The 19,802-nt window shown below is 34.7% G+C and overlaps 3 protein-coding genes and 1 pseudogene across 4 annotated transcripts in view; all 4 read left to right on the forward strand.

Annotated features, from left to right (window-relative positions):
* LOC104765872 (phytochrome-associated serine/threonine-protein phosphatase 1-like) lies at positions 120 to 4,245 on the forward strand. 2 transcript variants are annotated; one of them, XR_763933.2, is made up of 11 exons: positions 120 to 498; positions 815 to 961; positions 1,046 to 1,113; positions 1,395 to 1,452; positions 1,957 to 2,067; positions 2,158 to 2,208; positions 2,316 to 2,459; positions 2,551 to 2,646; positions 2,739 to 2,810; positions 3,142 to 3,316; positions 3,689 to 4,245. XR_763933.2 is itself a non-coding variant. In XM_010489655.2 (10 exons), the coding sequence occupies exons 1-10, from the start codon at positions 418 to 420 to the stop codon at positions 3,223 to 3,225; spliced, it is 912 nt and encodes a 303-aa protein (XP_010487957.1). In that variant the 5' UTR covers positions 120 to 417; the 3' UTR covers positions 3,226 to 3,601. The 2 variants fall into 2 exon arrangements, 1 of the variants encoding a protein (XP_010487957.1); XM_010489655.2 differs by lacking the exon at positions 3,689 to 4,245 and having other exon boundaries at positions 3,142 to 3,601.
* On the forward strand, positions 9,414 to 11,714 carry LOC104765873 (annotated as a pseudogene).
* On the forward strand, positions 12,751 to 15,916 carry LOC104765874 (mitochondrial import receptor subunit TOM40-1). Its single transcript, XM_010489657.2, has 11 exons — positions 12,751 to 12,991; positions 13,604 to 13,685; positions 13,771 to 13,870; positions 13,948 to 14,043; positions 14,153 to 14,203; positions 14,314 to 14,379; positions 14,713 to 14,814; positions 14,993 to 15,061; positions 15,165 to 15,248; positions 15,355 to 15,450; positions 15,559 to 15,916. The coding sequence occupies exons 1-11, from the start codon at positions 12,865 to 12,867 to the stop codon at positions 15,610 to 15,612; spliced, it is 927 nt and encodes a 308-aa protein (XP_010487959.1). The 5' UTR covers positions 12,751 to 12,864; the 3' UTR covers positions 15,613 to 15,916.
* The window catches only part of LOC104765875 (helicase-like transcription factor CHR27), a 7,284-nt gene continuing 3,760 nt past the window's right edge, over positions 16,279 to 19,802 (forward strand). Inside the window, exons 1-6 of the mRNA XM_010489661.2 lie at positions 16,279 to 16,387; positions 16,878 to 17,023; positions 17,134 to 18,299; positions 18,975 to 19,046; positions 19,121 to 19,198; positions 19,297 to 19,662. Of these exons, the coding sequence (XP_010487963.1) occupies positions 16,918 to 17,023; positions 17,134 to 18,299; positions 18,975 to 19,046; positions 19,121 to 19,198; positions 19,297 to 19,662 (1,788 nt within the window). The 5' untranslated portion in view covers positions 16,279 to 16,387; positions 16,878 to 16,917. The remainder of the gene's footprint in view (positions 16,388 to 16,877; positions 17,024 to 17,133; positions 18,300 to 18,974; positions 19,047 to 19,120; positions 19,199 to 19,296; positions 19,663 to 19,802) is intronic.

Consider the following 19,802-nt stretch of genomic DNA (forward strand, 5'->3'; position numbering starts at 1 on the left):
GCAAATCATAAAGTTTTTGACACTTTTCTGTAATTTTCAAAATTAAGAGGGATCAGAATCGTAGTTTTTTTTACAATGAAACGCTGGTACGTCAACGATTGCGTTTGATCGAAAAAAACACAAACGCAAAAGTGTGGTTTGCGTTTGAAGCGGCGGAGATCGATCTGGGATTTGGGTCGAGATCTTTTTTTTTCCCTTTGCCGTATTGTGTCATTTTGTGGAACTCGAACCTCTCATTCTCTCATTTTTTTTTTTCCAATCTCTTCCTCTTACGTAAGAACCCTAACGAAGTCGAAGATTCTCTGGTAGATCTATCTTGATTCGATTCGATTCTTCCTTTTTCCCGTCGCTATTGAAATCGAACGAAAGAGGTGAAGTTCTTACTAAGTCAGAGGTATATAACAGAGAGAGGGAGCTATGGATTTGGATCAATGGATTTCCAAAGTTAAAGATGGTCAGCATCTTTCTGAGGACGAGCTTCAGCTTCTTTGCGAATACGTAAGTCATCTTCTCTTTACTTGCTTTTCTCTTCTGAATGGATTAATGTACCTGCTGAGTCGATTGAGGAGGCGTAGAGCTTTCTTCTTTTGCCGATGTTCTCTACTTTAGTGTATCTGTATATCTTGATGGAACGTGACTTCGAATCTGGTCTTTAATTACCCTCTGTGTAGTGATTTTAGGGTTTTTCTTCTTTTTATTCAAGTATTCAACCATGGATGTATTCGGATATGATTTTTATGTCCTCCTTTCTCAGCGATTGATTGTAGAGTAGCCAAGATTGCATAACCAGAAGATGATGTTTGTAATGTTACAGGTGAAAGAAATACTCATTGAGGAGTCAAACGTACAGCCTGTAAACAGTCCTGTCACCGTCTGTGGTGATATACATGGCCAGTTTCATGATCTCATGAAGCTTTTTCAGACTGGAGGTCATGTTCCAGAGACAAATTACATATTTATGGTACAGAGTTTTTCTTTTTTTGTTGTCTCTCTTATTTGACATTATACACATGCAATCATGATCGATCTGCTGTGAATTTCGTAGGGGGACTTTGTGGACAGAGGTTACAACAGCCTTGAAGTCTTCACTATTCTTTTACTTCTTAAAGCTAGGTAAGCTGTTCATAAATGTTCCGGGACTCCTGTTATAATAGAATCTTGCCTTTGATTTACCGTTGTTCGTGCTTTTCTTTGTGCTTAATACAAATGGGTTATAGTGTATTAAGCAATTAATCTTGACAATTGTTTATCTTTCCTTGGAAGAGATATGCTCTTTCACTATATGTATATATATATATATGTTCTTTTGGAAGATGTTGGGGAATATATATTTCTAGCTTTCTTTGCTGTGGGTATGGAGTTGTTTTTTAATTCTTTTGTATTCTAATGTGTAGACATCCAGCCAATATTACACTTTTGCGTGGAAATCATGAAAGTAGACAGCTAACGCAGGTATGTGTTATTCTGTTCCTTTACTATCTATTCTTGTGCTTTTCAAGCAGCAGTAGGAGGTAAGTAATTTTGATTATCTTCTGGTTGTTATAGCAGGGTTTTGAAAGTTCTGATTTTATACATGTGGCAATGCCATGTCAAGTTAGCTAAGATGCATTTTATGTGAATCGAGTATTGGAAAGCTAATTTCAGAAGGTGCTTCATATAGTGCCAGTCTTTTTTTTTTAGCATGTGTGTTCTCCTTATAGCTCTTGTTGTATCTTCATCCCTAAACTGTTGAATCTCTTAGTTGATACATATGCTTTTAAGGCAGAAAGTTTAGCGATAATTGTATTTTAACGCACTCCTGAAAAACCTTTGCGAAGATTAATTTTTACAATTAACCTCTGAATGCAATTCGATTATAGATTCCTTTAATCTGTGGATAGGATGATCAAAATATTTTTACATGGATTGTTGACATTGGATATTCCGTTGTAATACATAACCATTTATGCTGTCTAGGTGTATGGATTCTATGATGAATGCCAAAGGAAGTATGGTAACGCTAATGCGTGGCGATATTGCACAGATGTTTTTGACTATCTTACCCTGTCAGCTATTATAGATGGCACAGTGAGTTATTTTGTTCTGCAGTTTGGCATTATCGTTGATAACGCATAAGTAAGCTTTATGCTATACTAATATAATGTTTGCGTCGTCTAGGTTCTATGTGTTCATGGTGGCCTTTCCCCGGATGTTCGGACAATTGATCAGGTTAAACTCTAATATTAATGTTTTTGGCTTTCACCTGTCAAGTATGCTTCTAGCTCAGCAAGTTATTAAGGTCATCCACTCACTCTTCATCTTATTGTGGGCACTAGATAAGACTGATCGAGCGAAATTGCGAAATTCCTCATGAAGGGCCCTTTTGCGATCTTATGTGGAGCGATCCTGAAGATATTGAAACATGGGCGGTTAGTCCACGTGGAGCTGGTTGGCTTTTTGGATCCAGGGTTACCACTGAGGTATGTTTTTTCCTCTCAAAATAGTAAATTGCTACTGTAACTAATAAATCAATTTCACATCTCTGATATTTGGGTTTGGCTTTTTGTGCAGTTTAACCATATCAACAAGCTAGATCTAGTATGCCGCGCCCACCAGCTTGTCCAAGAAGGTCTTAAGTACATGTTCCAAGATAAAGGCCTTGTAACTGTGAGTGTCCTGCGTCTTATGAATTGACATCTTTTATACTGGGCGTTTTGAAACTCTGCTTAATGATGTTCATTTTTGGTTATTTTGGTAAGGTGTGGTCTGCACCTAATTACTGTTACCGCTGTGGCAATGTTGCGTCTATATTGAGTTTCAATGACAACATGGTGAGCCATCTCTTTAATCTTATCTGATTGAATACTCTTATCTTCTCTTTTCATGCCATGCCAGCATCTCTTTGTAAGTAGAGGGTATTTTAATGCTTCAGTTGTTATATTAAACATGCACACACACTTGTTTATCTGCTATAAACTTCTTCAAGTAACGGGGTTTTAGGAGGGTTATAGAAATAAATATGGAATAGATAAAGTATGTGCGCATATAGATAAAGTATGTGCGCTTAGTATTCGAATAGCTGCTTTTGTCATGGATCGTAGTTTTCTGCATTGTCAATGGGTAAAAATGATTAAAGTTATTGAGATATTTTGTGTAAACCAGGAAAGGGAAGTGAAGTTCTTCACAGAGACAGAAGAGAACAACCAAATGAGGGGGCCAAGAAGTGGAGTTCCGTATTTCCTATGAAGAATCAACACATTATTATATTTGCTGTGATGATAAAGATGATGATGATGAAGCCATTGCTACCATTGGCAATATGTTCAGTGTTGAAAAGGTTAATATATAATTATATATATATATTATCTACTGATGGGTTTCACTTACTTCGATTATTTTTGTCCTCCTCTAGGTTACATTTTCCATGTGAAATTTATTAGTCCAACACTTTGGTAATAGTTTTTAGTCGTTTTGAGTCTTTTGCTCATGTTTCCCTTTTTTCCCCAAATCTTTCTTCTGTATGCTTTTTTCTATTTGTTTTCATTGTTCACTTACACTGTTTCCTTATGCTGTTGTTGTGAAGATGACATTAATTCTTAAAATAATTAAACATAGTTACAAATGGGACACTGTCGTAATATAAATCAATACCTGTTGGGCTCTAGCTATTTTATTCATTCCTGCGCTTTTGTTGTGATACGGCTTTCAGATCTTTAATCAGGGTTTGGTAAGCAATAACTATTGACGTCTCCTCAGTTCTTCTTCCTTTTATTGTCCTTGTCGTGTTGGAGGATCACTGGAGCTGCCGGTATACAAAACCACCACTCTCTCAATGGTTCCGTGCTACCTCTCTGTGTCCGTGAGTATCTTGCGAACAGCTCAACAAACACCACCGAAAACAAGTAGCGTCTCGGAACAAAAGCCATCATCGTCGCTGTAACCACAATCACAATCACAAATCACAAACTTCTCCCTCGCATGAAATGAAATCACGGTTAAACACAAAGTTCGGAGAAGCATTTGTGTTGAATATAAGACGCCACGCAGACCTGAGGGGAAAGCGAGAATAACAAAGCTAGTAACTTGAGAAGAACTATGTTTGCGTCTTGAATGTTTGCACACCTATAACGCCAGAGACTGAACTGGAGAAGATTTTCGTACGCATTGCATTTGTCAAACTGAAAGCCGAACTATATTTTTGTTTTTGTTATTTTTTTTGGTTTGTTTGTCAACAACTTCTTATGAATTCCACCATTTATTATTATTTTTTTATGTTTGACAAAAAAAAAATTATTATTATTTTTTATTTATATTCAAATATGTCAACTGATAAATTGTATACAAATAGGATAATCATTCTATGCATGAACAACTTTAGTACCCAAAAAAAAAGGTTATACTTTTGTAAATATTTAGTTTTTTACACATCAAACTTTTGTGGATTCACTAACAAATAAAAATAAATTTTTGTCTGCCAGTTGTCTCAAGGGTTGATACCTTCTCATACGGGATAAAAGCCATAGTGACTATGTAACACTCATTGTGGGTATGAATGTACTCATAACTAGGATTACTAAATTATAAATTCTTGTATTTTTAAATAATAATTTTAAATTTATTTAGTTTTTCAATTCTCAATTAATTAACTTTTGTCTAATTAATTTAGAATGTTGTTTAGAATTTTTTTCTTCTTCTTAATAAAGTTTATAATCTAATTACATTAAATTTGTAGATAGAATATAAAATTTTAGATTTGTTTTGTTCTCTAGAATTAAACAGAGGTATATGCCTATATAATATGTTAGTGTATATTTTTATGTGTATTTACTTTTTTATTTTTTTTTGAATACTAAGAATGTGTTATAGTATGTATAATATTTTGTAGTTCATATACTAAATAATTTATAAGTTAATTTTCAAAACTATGATTACAAATCAATAGTACTGTATATATGAGATAAACTAATAATTTTAGTGTTGGTTCTATAATCCAAACCCGTCATGCTAGGTGGGTCAGGTAACATGTTCAAATATTTTTAATCCGTAAAAATTCATCATACGAAACCCGTGAAAGTAAAAATTAGTTTTAAATACGTAATAAAAGTAAAAATAAATCTCTGAGCAAGCAATATCTTTTATATTTTATTATTATTTCTTGAATAAGATATCAAATTGAATGGTAAATATGTTTGGTACCTTTAAAAATCCAGTTAGTTTTTTTGAATGATTGTTTAAATTCAAAATTATGTAGAACAATTACACCAAAATTAATGGCATTTGGTCCTATAACAGTTAACTGAATTTATGTAAAACACTTAGTTTCTACAAACAATCTGAATTGAATGGAAAGTTTATTACCTATAAAGAATTTTCTTCTCAAAATCACATTTTTTCTTTAATTATATAACATTTTTTTATTAAGTAGGACCATCTGGCTAAAGACTACCAATCAGGCATAAAAAACCACTTGGTTATCGTGAGGCTATCATAATTAAAGACACAAAATCTGAGTTCAATATATAGGAAGATATGGCATTAAAACAAAATTACAGGAAACAATATAAATTTTATAGAGTTTTTTTTTAAAAAATAATTAGATTCTCTAAAATAATTATTCATAATCACCTTATTATTTTGATTTAATTTTGGGATTCTAGCTATCACATTAACTATCTTTTGTTATAAATTGTCTAATTTGGAAACTAAAAAATTATATTCATAAGTTTGACAAAATATATATATATATATATATATTCATAAAAGATTTTAAGTGTAATTACCGATTTTTTTTATTAGATATGTTTCTTATTGTCAAAAAATAATAAGAAATCTTGTTTTCAAACTTATTTAGGATGAGAAATCTTGTTTCCAAAAATAGAAATTTAATATTAATTAATTAAATAAAAAACAAATTAATAATTAATGTCAATGACATGATTGTAAATAGATATGAATTTTAGGATTATTTCATAAATGTCTCCAAAAATGTATACATAGATATAAGGATAATGTATTTTTAGTCCAATAATATTTAAATCAAATATTTTTATATTCCAATGAAAAATATAAGATATTAAACTTCCGTATAAATATAAATAAGGTATTTTTAAGCTTTTCCTAAATTAATATTGTCGTAATTTATTTTGATAGCTGGCAGTTTTGTGGATCATTAGGCTCTCTCAGATGTGGTATTCAATTTTGAGGACTTTTGTATCCAATGATTGACAAAATTATCCATTCGTGAAGTATGACCAGTTATTACGATATTAAATGATTAAACTTTACTGATGATTTGTAATTAAGCAGAACTATTAAGTCTAAGCGAAAGTAGATTCCACCATCTAATTATTACTATTATTTATTTATATTCAAAGATGTCAACTGATAAATTTTATTAGTATTACAAATAGGATTAATCATTCTATGCACGAACAAATTTAGTACCAAAAAATGTTATATGTTTGTAAATATTTAGGTTTTTACACTTATCAAAACTTGTCAATTCACTAACAAATCAAATTTTATGAAAATTCAATTAGCAAATAAAGAGATTTTTATCATTTCTTATCCTTTAAATAATCATTCTCACATATCCCTCACTATATCTCAAATCCTAAAATCTAGAAGATTCATCTAATAGTATCATCAAAAGAGATCGGATAACTTAATCAGATAAAAGATTATACCTACTAGATCTATCTAATAGTAATCAAAAGATCTTAGATTCATGGATTTACCTTACAGGGATGAGATCGTAAAAGAGAGATCGTGAAAAGATATTGAAAAAAAAGAAAAAGTGCATTTATATGCCCAGAATTTTCTGGAAACCTAACTTAGAATGGGCTTGGTGTCGACCCATTAAATCATGGCTCATTATTAAAGGAGTAGTCAGTTTTGAGTTTTTTTTTTTCTTTATTTTTTTGGATAATGGTAATTTGTTAAAAAAACTACGCTTACAGCGTATGGACCATTCTAAACCAGATGTGGTGGTGGTTGTGGTGGTAGGGGTGGTTGGGATAAAGGTAATATATGTAATTAATACATAAAATATATAGTATATAATGTTTATATGGTTAGTATGGTTAGTGGGTGAATTATAATTTTTTTTTTTAAATTTGTTAAAAATACCCTTTTTGATATACTCTATTACCCTTTTTCAAAAATACTCACTTTTTTCGCCAGTTTTATTTTTGCCTTCCTTTAATTTTTAGTGACCATTTTACCCTTAGATGAAAAATAGTTTATTCAATAAAAAGAAAAACAAAATTTTCCGGCCAAAAGAATTTCCGACATATTTTCCCGCCCAAAAAATTTTCGAAAAAATATATCTAAAAAGTTTGTACAAGCGTTTGTTTTTTAATGGATATATAAAATATATCTAAAATCAACTTATTTGTAAATATTGTCTAAAACCTATTAAAAACCTATTAAAACCTCTTATGTAACTAATATATTTTGTAATCATAAATAAAAATAATATATATTTATGAAAATAAAATGTTTCATGGATTACATTTGTTGTTTAAGAAAAATTATAAAAAAATTATGTTTAAAAACCAAAAAAGAAGCAAAGATTGAAAATTTGTTAGAAATACCCTTTTTCAAAAATACGCTTTTTGGCCATTTTTATTTATGCCCTCCTCTAATTTTTAATGACCATTTTACATTTACTTTAAAAATATTTTAATCAATAAAATGAAAACCAAAATTTTCCCGTCAAAAAATTTCCGACACATTTTCCTGCCAAAACAAAAATTTCAAGACAACCTTTTAAAAACCTTGTAAATTTTTACAAGATTTTTAAAGTTTTAAAAGGTTTTTAAAGTTTTAAAAGGTTTTTAAAAGATTTTAAAAGGTTTTTAAGAAGTTTTTAAAAAGTTTTTGAAAGGTTTTAAAAAGATTTTTAAAAGGTTTATATAAGTAGAAACCTTATAAAAACATTATAAAAACCTTATAATAATCTTTATAAGAACTTTGTAAATGCCTTTAAAAATCATTTTAAAAACATTTTAAAAATATTGTATAAGGTTTTTAAAAGGTTTTAATAGGTTTTTAAAAGTTATAAATTTCAACATCTTTTGTGGGAAAATCTAATTCCATAATTTTGGCCCAATTTTTTTTCATTGTTTGGTGGGAAATTTTTGATTTTGGCGGAAAAAGTATAGTTTTTGGCGGAATTTTGTTTGGATTGTGGTAACTGTACATTATTGCTTTCACTCAAAAATGGTGATTTAGTCATTTTGTACATAACGAAGCGTAGTTTTAAAAATAGTTAACATGGATGAATATTTTTTAAAAGGAGTATTTTGAGAATGCTCCAAAAAATTTCAATTTATATTTGTATTTTTAAATAGTAATTATCTTAAAATAAGTATTTAAAACTTTGAAATTCAATAATTACAATTGGTTGACTATATTGTATTACTATATATCTGCAAAATTGAATATTAGTAAGTAGTTTTTTACATTAAATATTGTTTTTACGGTAGCTCCTACTATAGTTGAGTCTTTGTTAATGATGATGTTAATGGTACTCGGTGCCATAGACGGATTTGCGTGTAACCGTTTTTTTTCTTTTCTAGTAAATTATAGCGGCCTTTGACCCTTTGGCATTCACCAAAAAAAGTAGTTTTATAATTTATTTATTGTCAACAAATTTTTTTATTGTAGAAGAAGATAAATTATATGTCAAAAATGTGAGAAAAGCATAAAAATTAGTTATGCTCTTACCCAAAAAATTTGGACGATAAAATTTTTAAAAGAGACTAGTTATGGGATATAAAAAATGTTACGGGTAGGGACGAGAAGAAATATGACGGGATATGGCAAGACGGGATGGGACGAGATGTCTTTGCTAAACTAAAATAATTACGTGTAGATTATATATGTGCAATAGTCCAAACTAAAGCAAAATTAAAATATGATATTTGAATTTAACACCTTTTAATCATAGCGCTATCACTTAAAAACTGCAAAACGATCATTGTATATATGTTACCGTGCAAAGGATTAACGATATCTAAATAACATACTTATCTAAATATGTTTTAGTATTTACCATGTAAGTAAACTAAATATATTACTTAACACTATTTTTAATTTTGTAATTATAAAAAATATATAAACCAAAATATTTTATGAATATACATAAATAAATTACAACGTGTGTCATTTCGTGTGCTGTAAAGCACTAGTTTCATTGCATTTATTAATTTTTTTTAACTAACTTCTTTTAAATTAATTGATTGGACGATAGACGACGCTTATCCGCTTTAGAGGTTGGAATTAAAATAAATCAGGTGCTAGACCGGCGGACGAGCGGTTCTCGATACGGTTAACAACAAACCGGAGAAAACCAGAACTGGTATAATTACAAAACCCTTGCCAAGACTCGCCTCCAAACTGAAGAAAACCCTTATACTTATCTAGTTCTCTTACTTCTCTTCTTCTACCTTTTAATCAAGGTTTTGGTAATCAATATCTTTTTATTGAGAAGTGGGAAAGGTGTCGTTGATGAACAAATCAACGGCTCAGAATCAATGGTATTAGGTAATTGAATAAATCATAAAAATATTAACCTGGTCAATGTTTTAATAATCAGACAAACTTTGAGAGGTAATTTTTTTTTTTTTTGACAATGAAGAAGCGATCATCAACAGAAGAGACGAGAGAGTGTGTGAGATAGAGACGAAATGGGTTCATCACCAAACGACGCCGTTCTAGAATCAGCCCGTCCCTTTCTCCGAGGAGAGCTAGAGAAGATCGATCCGAAACTCCCGTCGTTGATCGCCGTCCTCAAAAGCGTCGGTGCCGGCGAGTGTTGGCACAAACACGGAAGCTTCTTAGATCACCTGATCGACATCTACAAGATCCTCAAGCTATGGAAAGCTCCTGAATCCGTCTGCCTCTGCGGTCTATTCCACTCTGCTTACTCCAACTCCTATGTCAATTTAGCCATCTTCGATCCTTCAACTGGCCGTGACGTAGTCCGTGATCACGTCGGCGAAGCTGCCGAGTCGTTGATTCATCTCTTCTGCGTTGTTCCTAGACAGACTCTGATTCACGACGATCTTTTGTTTAAGTACTCTGATCGTGAGCTCGTTGAGCATCTTGGTTGTTCAGAGGCTTCGTTGAGGAACGCAAAGGAGAAAGGGGTTTTCGATGGGGATGAAGAGTGGAGGAAGAAGGTGAATGGTTTGGTTCCTGAGAACGGTGTTGCTGTGAAACATATATCAAGACAGGTGAAGAAATCGTTGTTTCGAGGAGAGTCATTGGTGTTTTCTTGTTGATGACTATGGCGGATTTTAGTGATCAGCTTTTTGGGTTTCAAGATGAGCTCTTCTGTAACCATGATGGGAGGCTTGAGTTTAGAGGGAATAACGTGGCTGCGTTATGGCCTGGGAATGGGAAGCCTGGGCTCTGGATGAATTCGAATTCGAGGATGGGAGCGATTTTTAGTTTGATTGTGAGAGAAGAGGAGATTTTGATGGAGGAGAGGAGAAGGGTTTCTGGTTCTGGACTTGTGTTGAGAAAAGAGAGAGATGAGGATATTGAGCTCGTGGTGCCTCCAGTTTTCAGCTTCTGTACCAAGGTATGGTCCAGCCCGGCTCAAAATATTTGAGGTCCCTGAGCTGAAAAATAAAAAATGGTTTTTTTTTCCTGTAACTTTTGAGGTATAATTTTTTTTGGATTCAGTAAAGAAAAAATGCAAAAAAATTCATGGACCCAGAACTCTAGCACCTCCCGCACATGTGTAGAGCCGGGCATGGGTCCAGCTACTAAAAGTGGTGTTCTTTATCTAGTTAAGCTAAATTTGTTTTGTTTCATCGTGTCTAGGATTGTACCTTCTTTAATTTAGTAGCTTTCACAATTCATAAAGAGACTTGGTCATAAAAGAAAGATGAAAGCGAACATAGACTGAGAGTTTTAGTTACTATCAGAAATTTAACTGTTACTTGTGTTGTATCTAGTTAGCTGGTTTTTTTCATGTCTAGATCATTCTGGTGTCTTCGTTTGTAACCTACGGTTAAGATGCTTTCATGATATGACAGTTTTAAAAAGTGATTATTGGTAGGAAACTTCATTATCAAAGAGCAGTGTCTCAAGATTTTCAGTTGTTGTCAAGGGTATAATTAAGCTTGTTGTTGATAGCCACATACATGTAATGGACCAGGTATTGGATGCAAAAGAGCAGATAGAAGCAAGGGAGATGTACTGGGAAGTTGTGAGTAGTGACATCAGCAAAGAAGGGTACTTGGAGAGAGCAGAGGAGATATTGTTGGGTTGTATTGAGAAGAACCCATTTGTTGGAGAGCCACATGTGTTGTTGAGTCAAGTGTATTTGGGAAAGAAGAGATTCAAAGAAGCAGAGATAGAGGCAGAGAAAGGGCTTCTCCTGCTCTTGCAATGGGGAAGTCCTTGGGACAAGAGGATGTCATGGGAAGGTTGGATTGCTTGGGTTAGAGTTCTTCTCATGAAGTCACAGGATCAATCTTGGCCTGATGTTTCTTGGGGTATCTTGAACTTAGGCCTTGTGCGCTAATAAGATTATTGGTTCACAACTTCCACATCCTTAATAGTGTTTAATAAGAAAAGGGTAATAAAGGAATCGATGTATGTAGGTCAAGTCTTCTTGGCATTGGTATATGTGGTATATGTGAAATGTTAAACCTCTCGGTCACGTTTAAGAGTATTGTTTCATCCAGAAAAGTCATCAGCATCCCTTTTTCATCTCAGCAAAGATAAAAATTTCCTTTGGATCAAGAGACTAGCTAATGTGAGAAAGACATGTTGTCAAGGGTCTCCTTGGGTCTCTAGTCAGTGTCATCTTTCTTTGCAATTATATTGGTCAATGAGTTCTCTTAATCGTTATTTGCATTACGCTGTGCTGCCTCAAATGCCTTACGTGCTCTTTTAATCGCAGCCTCTAAAACCAATCTGCATACAACGATTAACCTGTGGAAGACTCAAGACTGTCATTATCTTAGTACACATAATTCAGATCATATATATCCAAAGTCTCTTGTTAGAAGAATTTGTTTGCTAATTCAAGGCCACAAATAAAAAGCTTATTTTCACTTTTGTTGTGAGAGAAGATAAGCTTTTGTTGTGAGATAGACATAAAAGTGCGTTAACCGAGAAAAAGATTACTTCACATTGGAAATGAACATAAGAGGAAACAAACATGAAGACTGTTTGTTCACTGGAAATGGGCATAAGAGGAAACAAAAAATGAAGAATTTAATGTTATACATCCAGTATGAAAATATTTATTATTTTGTCACACATTACATCATCATACATTTCGTTATGATGACATGTTGCAGTAGACAAATAAAAATGAATTACAAATACACAATCTAGTACAGACACAAGTCACGATGAATAGTTACTGTATTTGTAACATACAATAACTACGACAAATAATTCTACTTATATCACGTTATAATCTCCCATTTCATTGTGTTTTATTTTAAGAAATTGTATTTTTTTTTTCTTAAGTTAAGCATTAGACATTCCACAAACTCTATTCTAAACCAAGTATTAATTTATGTAACCAGTTTCATTGCATTTTTTTTTTTTTACTAACTTTTGTTAAATTAAGTGATTGGATGATAGACGACGACGCTTATCCACTTTAGAGGTTGGAAATTAAATTAAATCAAATCAGGTGCGAGACAGGCGAACGAACGGTTCTCGATACGGTTCACAACAAACCGGAGAAAACCAGAACTGGTATAATTACAAAACCCTTGCCAAGACTCTCGCCTCCAAACTGAAGAAAACCCTTACACTTCTCTTCGTCTTCCTTTCCTTTTTTTTTTCTTCTTCCCATTTTGTTCTACTGTCGCCGTAAAGGATATTTCAAAGGCGGTAGTGGCGGCGATGGCGGATCTTCTACCACCTCTCACGGCGGCACAAGTCGATGCTAAGACTAAAGTCGATGAGAAAGTTGATTACTCCAACCTCCCTTCCCCTGTTCCCTATGAGGAACTCCACCGTGAAGCTTTCAGTTCAGTATATCCTATATCCCATTTCCGATCTATATTTTTTTTAGTCTTATTTCTTTTCTTTTGGTTCCGTTAGAACTTAATTTTGCATTTCTCGGATATCTCAATTCGTGGGTTTCTTTGATCTGTGAGATCAAATGAGTGTGGCTTTTGAGTGCATTGTATTGTTCTGTTAGAGATTTAGCTCTCTTCTTGTTTGTATTGGATAAAGTCGACCACTTTAGGGTATTATCTCGTTTCTAATGAATCATTTCAAGGTCTTTGGAGATTTATATACAGTAGAAACCGATATAATGTGTTTAAGACTTGCTCAATTGATCCGGATTAGAATCTGTTCACCGTGTTTACCTGCCTCGGAGTTGGTCCAAATCCATTTCTCAGATAGAACTAACTGACAACGGCTTATAGTCACATCAAGTTTTTGAACTCTTATTAGCTGCTTCTAATCTCTTTCAAACCATAGATTTGTGATCCATACTGCGTTCTTTTTATGTTTTAGTCATATGGAAATCTTGAGTGTCTCTCCTAATGGTTGCTTACTGTTTTGATGTCAGGTTTTAGCATTTTGATTTTACTTTTCTTGGTTTCTTAACTGGTTTGATTTTGCTTTGCAGTGTCTTTAAAGGCGGACAATTTTGAGGGTTTACGCTTCGACTTTACCAAGGCGTTGAATCAAAAGTTTTCTCTCAGTCACAGGTAATAAGATTATGTTTATAGCTATTGGTAAGGACATGGTTCTATTTGTGTTCTTCACTAAGTATGTATATTGATGTTTAAACAGTGTAATGATGGGGCCAACAGAAGTTCCTTCTCAGTCCGCTGAAACAATCAAAATTCCAACTGCCCATTATGAGTTTGGTGCCAATTATTTTGAGCCAAAGGTAATTTTTTTGGTAATCAGCTGTTTTGATATTCTTATTGTCATGAAAGAGATGAAAATGACAAAGTTAATATGCAGTTGATGCTTATTGGAAGGGTTATGACTGATGGTAGACTAAATGCGAGATTGAAAGCGGATTTAACTGATAAGTTAATTGTGAAGGCGAATGCTCAGGTGAATACCGCAACTTTAGACAATTTGTTTAATCTGTGGTGTAGCTGGATATTACGTTCATTCTCTCTGTTATATTGTGTTTGTCATCTTTGTTTACTTTCTTTGCCAGATAACAAATGAGCCACATCTGTCACATGCAATGTTCAACTTTGATTACATGGTAAGAAAAATCTCTATATTACATAACTTCCTCTCCTTTTGATACACCTTGGTTATAGTATTTGGTTCATCGAATTTCGAATCTCTTTTCTTTTTCTCACATTTATGTAGGGATCAGACTACAGAGCCCAGCTTCAGCTTGGAAACAGTGCTCTAATTGGAGCAACTTATATACAGGTAAGTTGGAGTTGTCCCGTGCTATAGCTGAAACTTTATTGATTTCTCAGTGAGTAGTCAAATAGATAGGGTGTACCCATCTCTGAATGTTTAACCTTGTACTGTTTTCCTTGAGTCATCTAGCTGTGACATAGATGATAGAAGAACCTCGAGTCGTTCTTTTGTCATGCTTTGGGTCTGTGGTTATAGTAATATTTATCATTTAACCGTGGGCAGTCGTTCGTTTGATCAGTAAAATAGTAAAGCTTTTTAGGATGGTACATGTAAGCATATTTCTTATTACCTGTGTATTGGCTCTTTCTATTCACTACACTCTCATAATTTTTTGTACAGAGTGTTACAAACCGTCTATCCTTGGGTGGTGAAGTTTTCTGGGCTGGTGTGCCTCGAAAGTCGGGAATAGGCTATGCTGCTAGATACGAGTCAGATAAAATGGTAGTTCTTCTCAGTTGATTTATAAGATAGCTCACTGTTTATCACTTCTCTTTTTATTTCAAGCTATTTATAAATTGAGAGGTTCAAAAACTCAGTTTGTAGAATGTAGATAAGATTTTTTTATTGGTGAACACTCTCAGTTTATATACCCATCACATTGAGAACTTTTCTTTAACAGGTTGCCACTGCACAAGTTGCTAGCACCGGTGCTGTTGTTATGAACTATGTTCAGAAGATTTCAGAGAAGGTGATGTACCGTTGTCATTTGATTGCATCTTAAAACTTTGTAGAGTAGAGAGATAAATCATTGACATAATCATTATTTTCCGTGAATCATGACACATTATCAGGTTTCACTTGCCACTGATTTCATGTTCAACTACTTTTCAAGAGATGTTACAGCTAGTGTTGGGTATGACTACATTCTTAGACAGGTAAGTAATGTTGCCATATTATTCTGGACTGTAAGTGAATTGAAAAACAAAGCAACAAAAGAACATTCAAAATCCGTATAGTTAAAATAATCTGGCTTTGTTTTAGGCTCGTGTGCGGGGAAAAATCGATTCCAACGGAGTTGCATCCGCGCTCGTTGAAGAAAGATTGAGTATGGGACTCAATTTTCTTTTGTCTGCAGAGGTACACAATGATCTATCTTTACTTAATTATATATCCACTATTCTTGTATTAACAGTAAGTAAAAGGATTTGCCTTTAAAACTCTGTGGTTTTGTTTTGTTTGATTCAGCTGGATCACAAGAAGAAGGACTATAAGTTTGGTTTCGGATTAACAGTTGGTTAAAGGACCGGATATAAAAAACCGCAGACAAATAAGCCTGGCGCACAGATCAGACTGCAGCAGTAGTGGGTTTGAAGCTGCAGGATTTCGGTTAAATTAAATTCTATTTCATCAGTTTAGGCTTTTTTTTTGGCAAAGTTGAACAAAACCAGAGGGGTTAATGTTGTGTTGTTTATTCCGAGGTTTTAGGATCCGTTTCCAAGAACATTTTTATAAAAGAAAGAAGAAGCAAATGAGTTTTTGTTTTTACTTCCTTTGCTTTAAGATCTCTTTGTGAACTTCCGAGAGAGAGGTGTATCGTTTTCCTTTTCCTTTTCCATTGAACAAAACATCGAATTCATTTTTTATTTTTCCTCGTTCATTATCTGTCTGCTTATTTGCTGTAACATTGGCGTTACAAGAAGATATTGAACTTGAATCTAAGAAGTAGTAGCAACAAAACTAAACTGTCGCTGCAATTAAAAAAGCACTGGTCACTGGGAGTGGACATGGAAATATAAGACTGGTCGAGAGAGGTTTTAGACGTGGGAATAAAAGATGGGCCGAGAGACGTCATGGTGGGCCGAGCAAAATGTGAATTTTTTTTTGAACTTCAGAAGATTGAAAGTGTACACTGTACGATAGGGGTTAACTCATCAAGTCGTACCATCATCATCTTTCTTCGTCGTAAACCGCAACATTTGTGAAGAAGAAGGACAGATTCTGAGAGCAAACCAAAAAAAAAAAAAAGCCCTAAATGAACAGTGGCGTCTTTCATCTCTAACTCGCTTCTTCCTTGGTACTGTTTCCTTCCCTCCATTTTCCCCGATTTCGAGCTCTGTTTCTTCTTCTTCCTTTACTTTTTGTTTTGGTATTTTTTTACTTTTCTTACTTTTTTACTTCATCGTGTAGGTTTTTACGTATCCAAATCCCGCCATTGATTTTTAATATCCCGCCCATTGCTTGATTCCTTCCATCTATGGCTTTCTGGGTTGCTAAAATAGTTTCCGATTACACTGAATAGGGTTTTCGTTTCATCCGATTTTTTCGTTTCGAGAGTAGTGTCGCCAAGTCAGCAACTTTACATCATTTCGAAAATCAAACTTATTTTTTGATGCTTTTTGTTGATTTTTTTTACTTTTTGCTTAGGGTGATGCTTTGTTTTCGAATGTTAGTTCAAATGGTGGGTGTATTATATAGCTCCGGAGTAGTCTTATTTGATTCTACATAATGGCTTTGTAGTGGTTGGTTTCATTTTGGAGAATTAACACCATTCTTTTGCTTCGCAGGCTGATTCGGTTTCTTAAGAGACCTAGTGCTGATCTTACGATGGATTCTGCTATTGAAATTAGTTCAGGTAGTGATAGTGATGACGAGGTTATTAGGCCAGTTAGGTCACCGCCTCAAACCAGGGCAAATCCCCCATGGCTAGCTGGTACAGTTTTTTTGACAATATCCTTTGTCAGTTTCTGTCTTTCTTTTGAGATTGGTTTTGGTAGCTTTATGGAGTAAATCGACAATGATGCTGTGTTCTTTTCCTTGCAGGCAGGAGAACGTTTCCTCGAATGATTTTACCTACAGTGGATAGTCATCCTAGGGCTGAGATTACAAATCAGGCTTCTCGCAGTGGTGCTTCAAGTGATACCCCTCGGCTTGAAGTCTCTAAGCCTTTAACACTAACAGGGAATAGTCATGCTATTGCTGAAATTCCAAATCAGACTCCTCGCAATGGTGCCTCAAGTGATACCTCTCTGCTTGAAGTCTCTAAGCCTTTAACACTAACAGGGAATAGTCATGCTAGGGCTGAAATTACAAGTCAGACTCCTCGCAATGGTGTCTCAAGTGATACCTCTCGGCCTGAAGTCTCTAAGCCTTTAACACTAACAGGGAGTAGTCATGCTAGGCCTGAAGTTACAAATCAGGCTCCTCGCAATGGTGCCTCAAGTGATACCTCTCGGCCTGAAGTCTCTAAGCCTTTAACACTAACAGGGAATAGTCATGCTATGGCTGAACATACAAATCAGGCTTCTCGCCATAGTGCCTTGAGTGAAACTTCTCAGCCTGGAGTCTCTAAGCCTTTTTCAGGGAATGGGAACACTGTTAACTCGAGAATTTCGAATGCATCTGGTGCTGACTATGAGAGACTGCCGTCTCAGCAAGCTCTTAAAAGAACCCTTCCACCCTCTTTTAACCCCCCTCCCATTCCTTCCAGAAGCGACCCTAACAATACAAGTAACGCTAGTGGGAGTCGCTTTAGCTCGGATTATAGTCGTCCAGCTGTGTCACCTGTACGCAACAAGAGCACCTTTGGTGATCATGATAGTGCTGACTATGAGAGACTGCCGTCTCAGCAAGCTCTTAAAAGAACCCTTCCACCCTCTTTTAATCCCCCTCCCATTCCTTCTAGAAGCGGCCCTAACAATACAAGTAATGCCAGTGGGAGTCGCTTTAGCTCGGATTATAGTCGTCCAGCTGTGTCACCTGTACGCAACAAGAGTACCTTTGGTGATCATTATAGTGGAGCCCATGCTGAGATAGGAATCCATCGTGGCATGAATGGGGTTAGGATCCTGCCTCCATCTCTGAATCATGGAACGTCGGCTTCTGTTTCTCATCTTGCTGGTTCAAGTGATCCAGTGCACAGGTTTGGCATTGATGAAGATAGGAATGCTAATAACGATGAGAGGCTGGTCTACCAGGCTGCACTACAGGTATTCATCCTCAAGCCAACCTTTCTTATAATGGACTTCAACATTTAGCTGTTCTTTTGTGCGTGTATGTCTAGTTCGGTTCTTCTTAGTTGGATTGGGCGGGTTCGACTCTATGAAATCTTCTTGAATGGGTTATCCGCTTGTTGTTTACTTCCCTGTTAAAAAGCTGGCTGAATATTTCCGGGTAAAAAGACTTTTGGTGTTCTATGATTTACCTCCGAATAATGAGTAGGTAGTTCGTGTTTCCCCGTGTACCAGCTTAACAATATGCTAGGTCTTTTGAATCTCTTGATATGATTGTAATAGTGAATATGGAGCAATACTGGACTCTAAATCTGGCTCATTTTATTTTGGTTAAATATTTGTCAGAGATTCGTGGTGCATTACTAGTTATATAAGCGTCTGTATGTCTAATTGATGTTTGAGTCATACTACTATGCTGAATCTACTCAATTTTATACTCCGTATCTTTAATTAATAATGAGCTGCATTCTTTTTCTCAGTTTTGAGGAATAATGATAATTTTGATCATTGACTTTCTATGTAGCATTTATTTTTCGGTTTTAAGCTGGTGCATTATAAATGTGTTGAAAGCTCAGTTTTGTTCCATTATCAACCTGGTATTAATTGGCGTGTTAGTTGCAGTTTTGATAATCAAGTACTTTAATCCTGCAGGGTTTGAATCAACCCATGACCGAAATCGATCTACATCCTGGTATACTTTCAGTTCCTCTTATGAGGCATCAGGTATTAGCATGTTTTAAGTTTCCATTTACTGGCCATTGGTATTGGTTTGTGTACTAATTACTACTGGTCTCCAGAAAATTGCGTTGGCATGGATGTTTCAGAAGGAAACGAGAAGTTTGCACTGTTCAGGAGGGATACTAGCAGATGATCAGGTCACATTTGATTAAATATCTTGACCAGTTAATATATGTGATACTGTTAGTTTGCTACGTGGATATTTACCTCAAACTATGTAACGTCTATTCTGTAGGGACTTGGTAAGACGGTCTCGACGATTGCTCTTATCCTAAAGCAAAAGCTTGAGTCACAATTGAAGTCCAAAAGTTCAAGCAATCAAGAAATTGAGGCATTGGTCCTGGATGCTGATGATGAGTCAGACAATGCAAAGCATGAAAGTGGTAGTCATGTAAAACTAGAGTTCAAGGTTTCGAGTGAGCTCAAGGTTCTGAGTGCTGGTGGTAATGATGAGAATGGCGCTTCAGATATGGAGAAAGCCAAAGATGAAGAAGAGAATTCTTCAACACGGGCATTTAAGTGGAAGAGACCAGCTGCTGGTACATTAATTGTTTGTCCAGCGAGTGTTGTAAGGCAGTGGGCAAGAGAACTTGAGGAGAAGGTTTCTGAAGAATCCAAACTTTCTGTGTTAGTCTACCATGGTGGAAATAGAACCAAAGATCCTAATGAATTAGCAGAATATGATGTGGTTGTGACAACTTACGCTATTGTTACTAATGAAGCTCCCGAAAAACCTTTGGT

The sequence above is a fragment of the Camelina sativa genome, chromosome 19, assembly GCF_000633955.1.
Source record: "Camelina sativa cultivar DH55 chromosome 19, Cs, whole genome shotgun sequence".
Classification (NCBI taxonomy): domain Eukaryota; kingdom Viridiplantae; phylum Streptophyta; class Magnoliopsida; order Brassicales; family Brassicaceae; genus Camelina; species Camelina sativa.

What these genes read in the sequence shown, in the direction of transcription:
- LOC104765874 (XM_010489657.2), top strand. Translation starts at nt 12,865, where the DNA reads ATGGCGGATCTTCTACCACCTCTCACGGCGGCACAAGTCGATGCTAAG. An exon ending in TGTTCAACTTTGATTACATG is followed by an intron (nt 14,204 to 14,313) that starts GTAAGAAAAATC and finishes ACATTTATGTAG; the next exon opens with GGATCAGACTACAGAGCCCA. An exon ending in ATGACTACATTCTTAGACAG is followed by an intron (nt 15,249 to 15,354) that starts GTAAGTAATGTT and finishes GCTTTGTTTTAG; the next exon opens with GCTCGTGTGCGGGGAAAAAT.
- LOC104765872 (XM_010489655.2), top strand. Translation starts at nt 418, where the DNA reads ATGGATTTGGATCAATGGATTTCCAAAGTTAAAGATGGTCAGCATCTT. An exon ending in TTCAGCTTCTTTGCGAATAC is followed by an intron (nt 499 to 814) that starts GTAAGTCATCTT and finishes GTAATGTTACAG; the next exon opens with GTGAAAGAAATACTCATTGA. An exon ending in CTTTTACTTCTTAAAGCTAG is followed by an intron (nt 1,114 to 1,394) that starts GTAAGCTGTTCA and finishes TCTAATGTGTAG; the next exon opens with ACATCCAGCCAATATTACAC.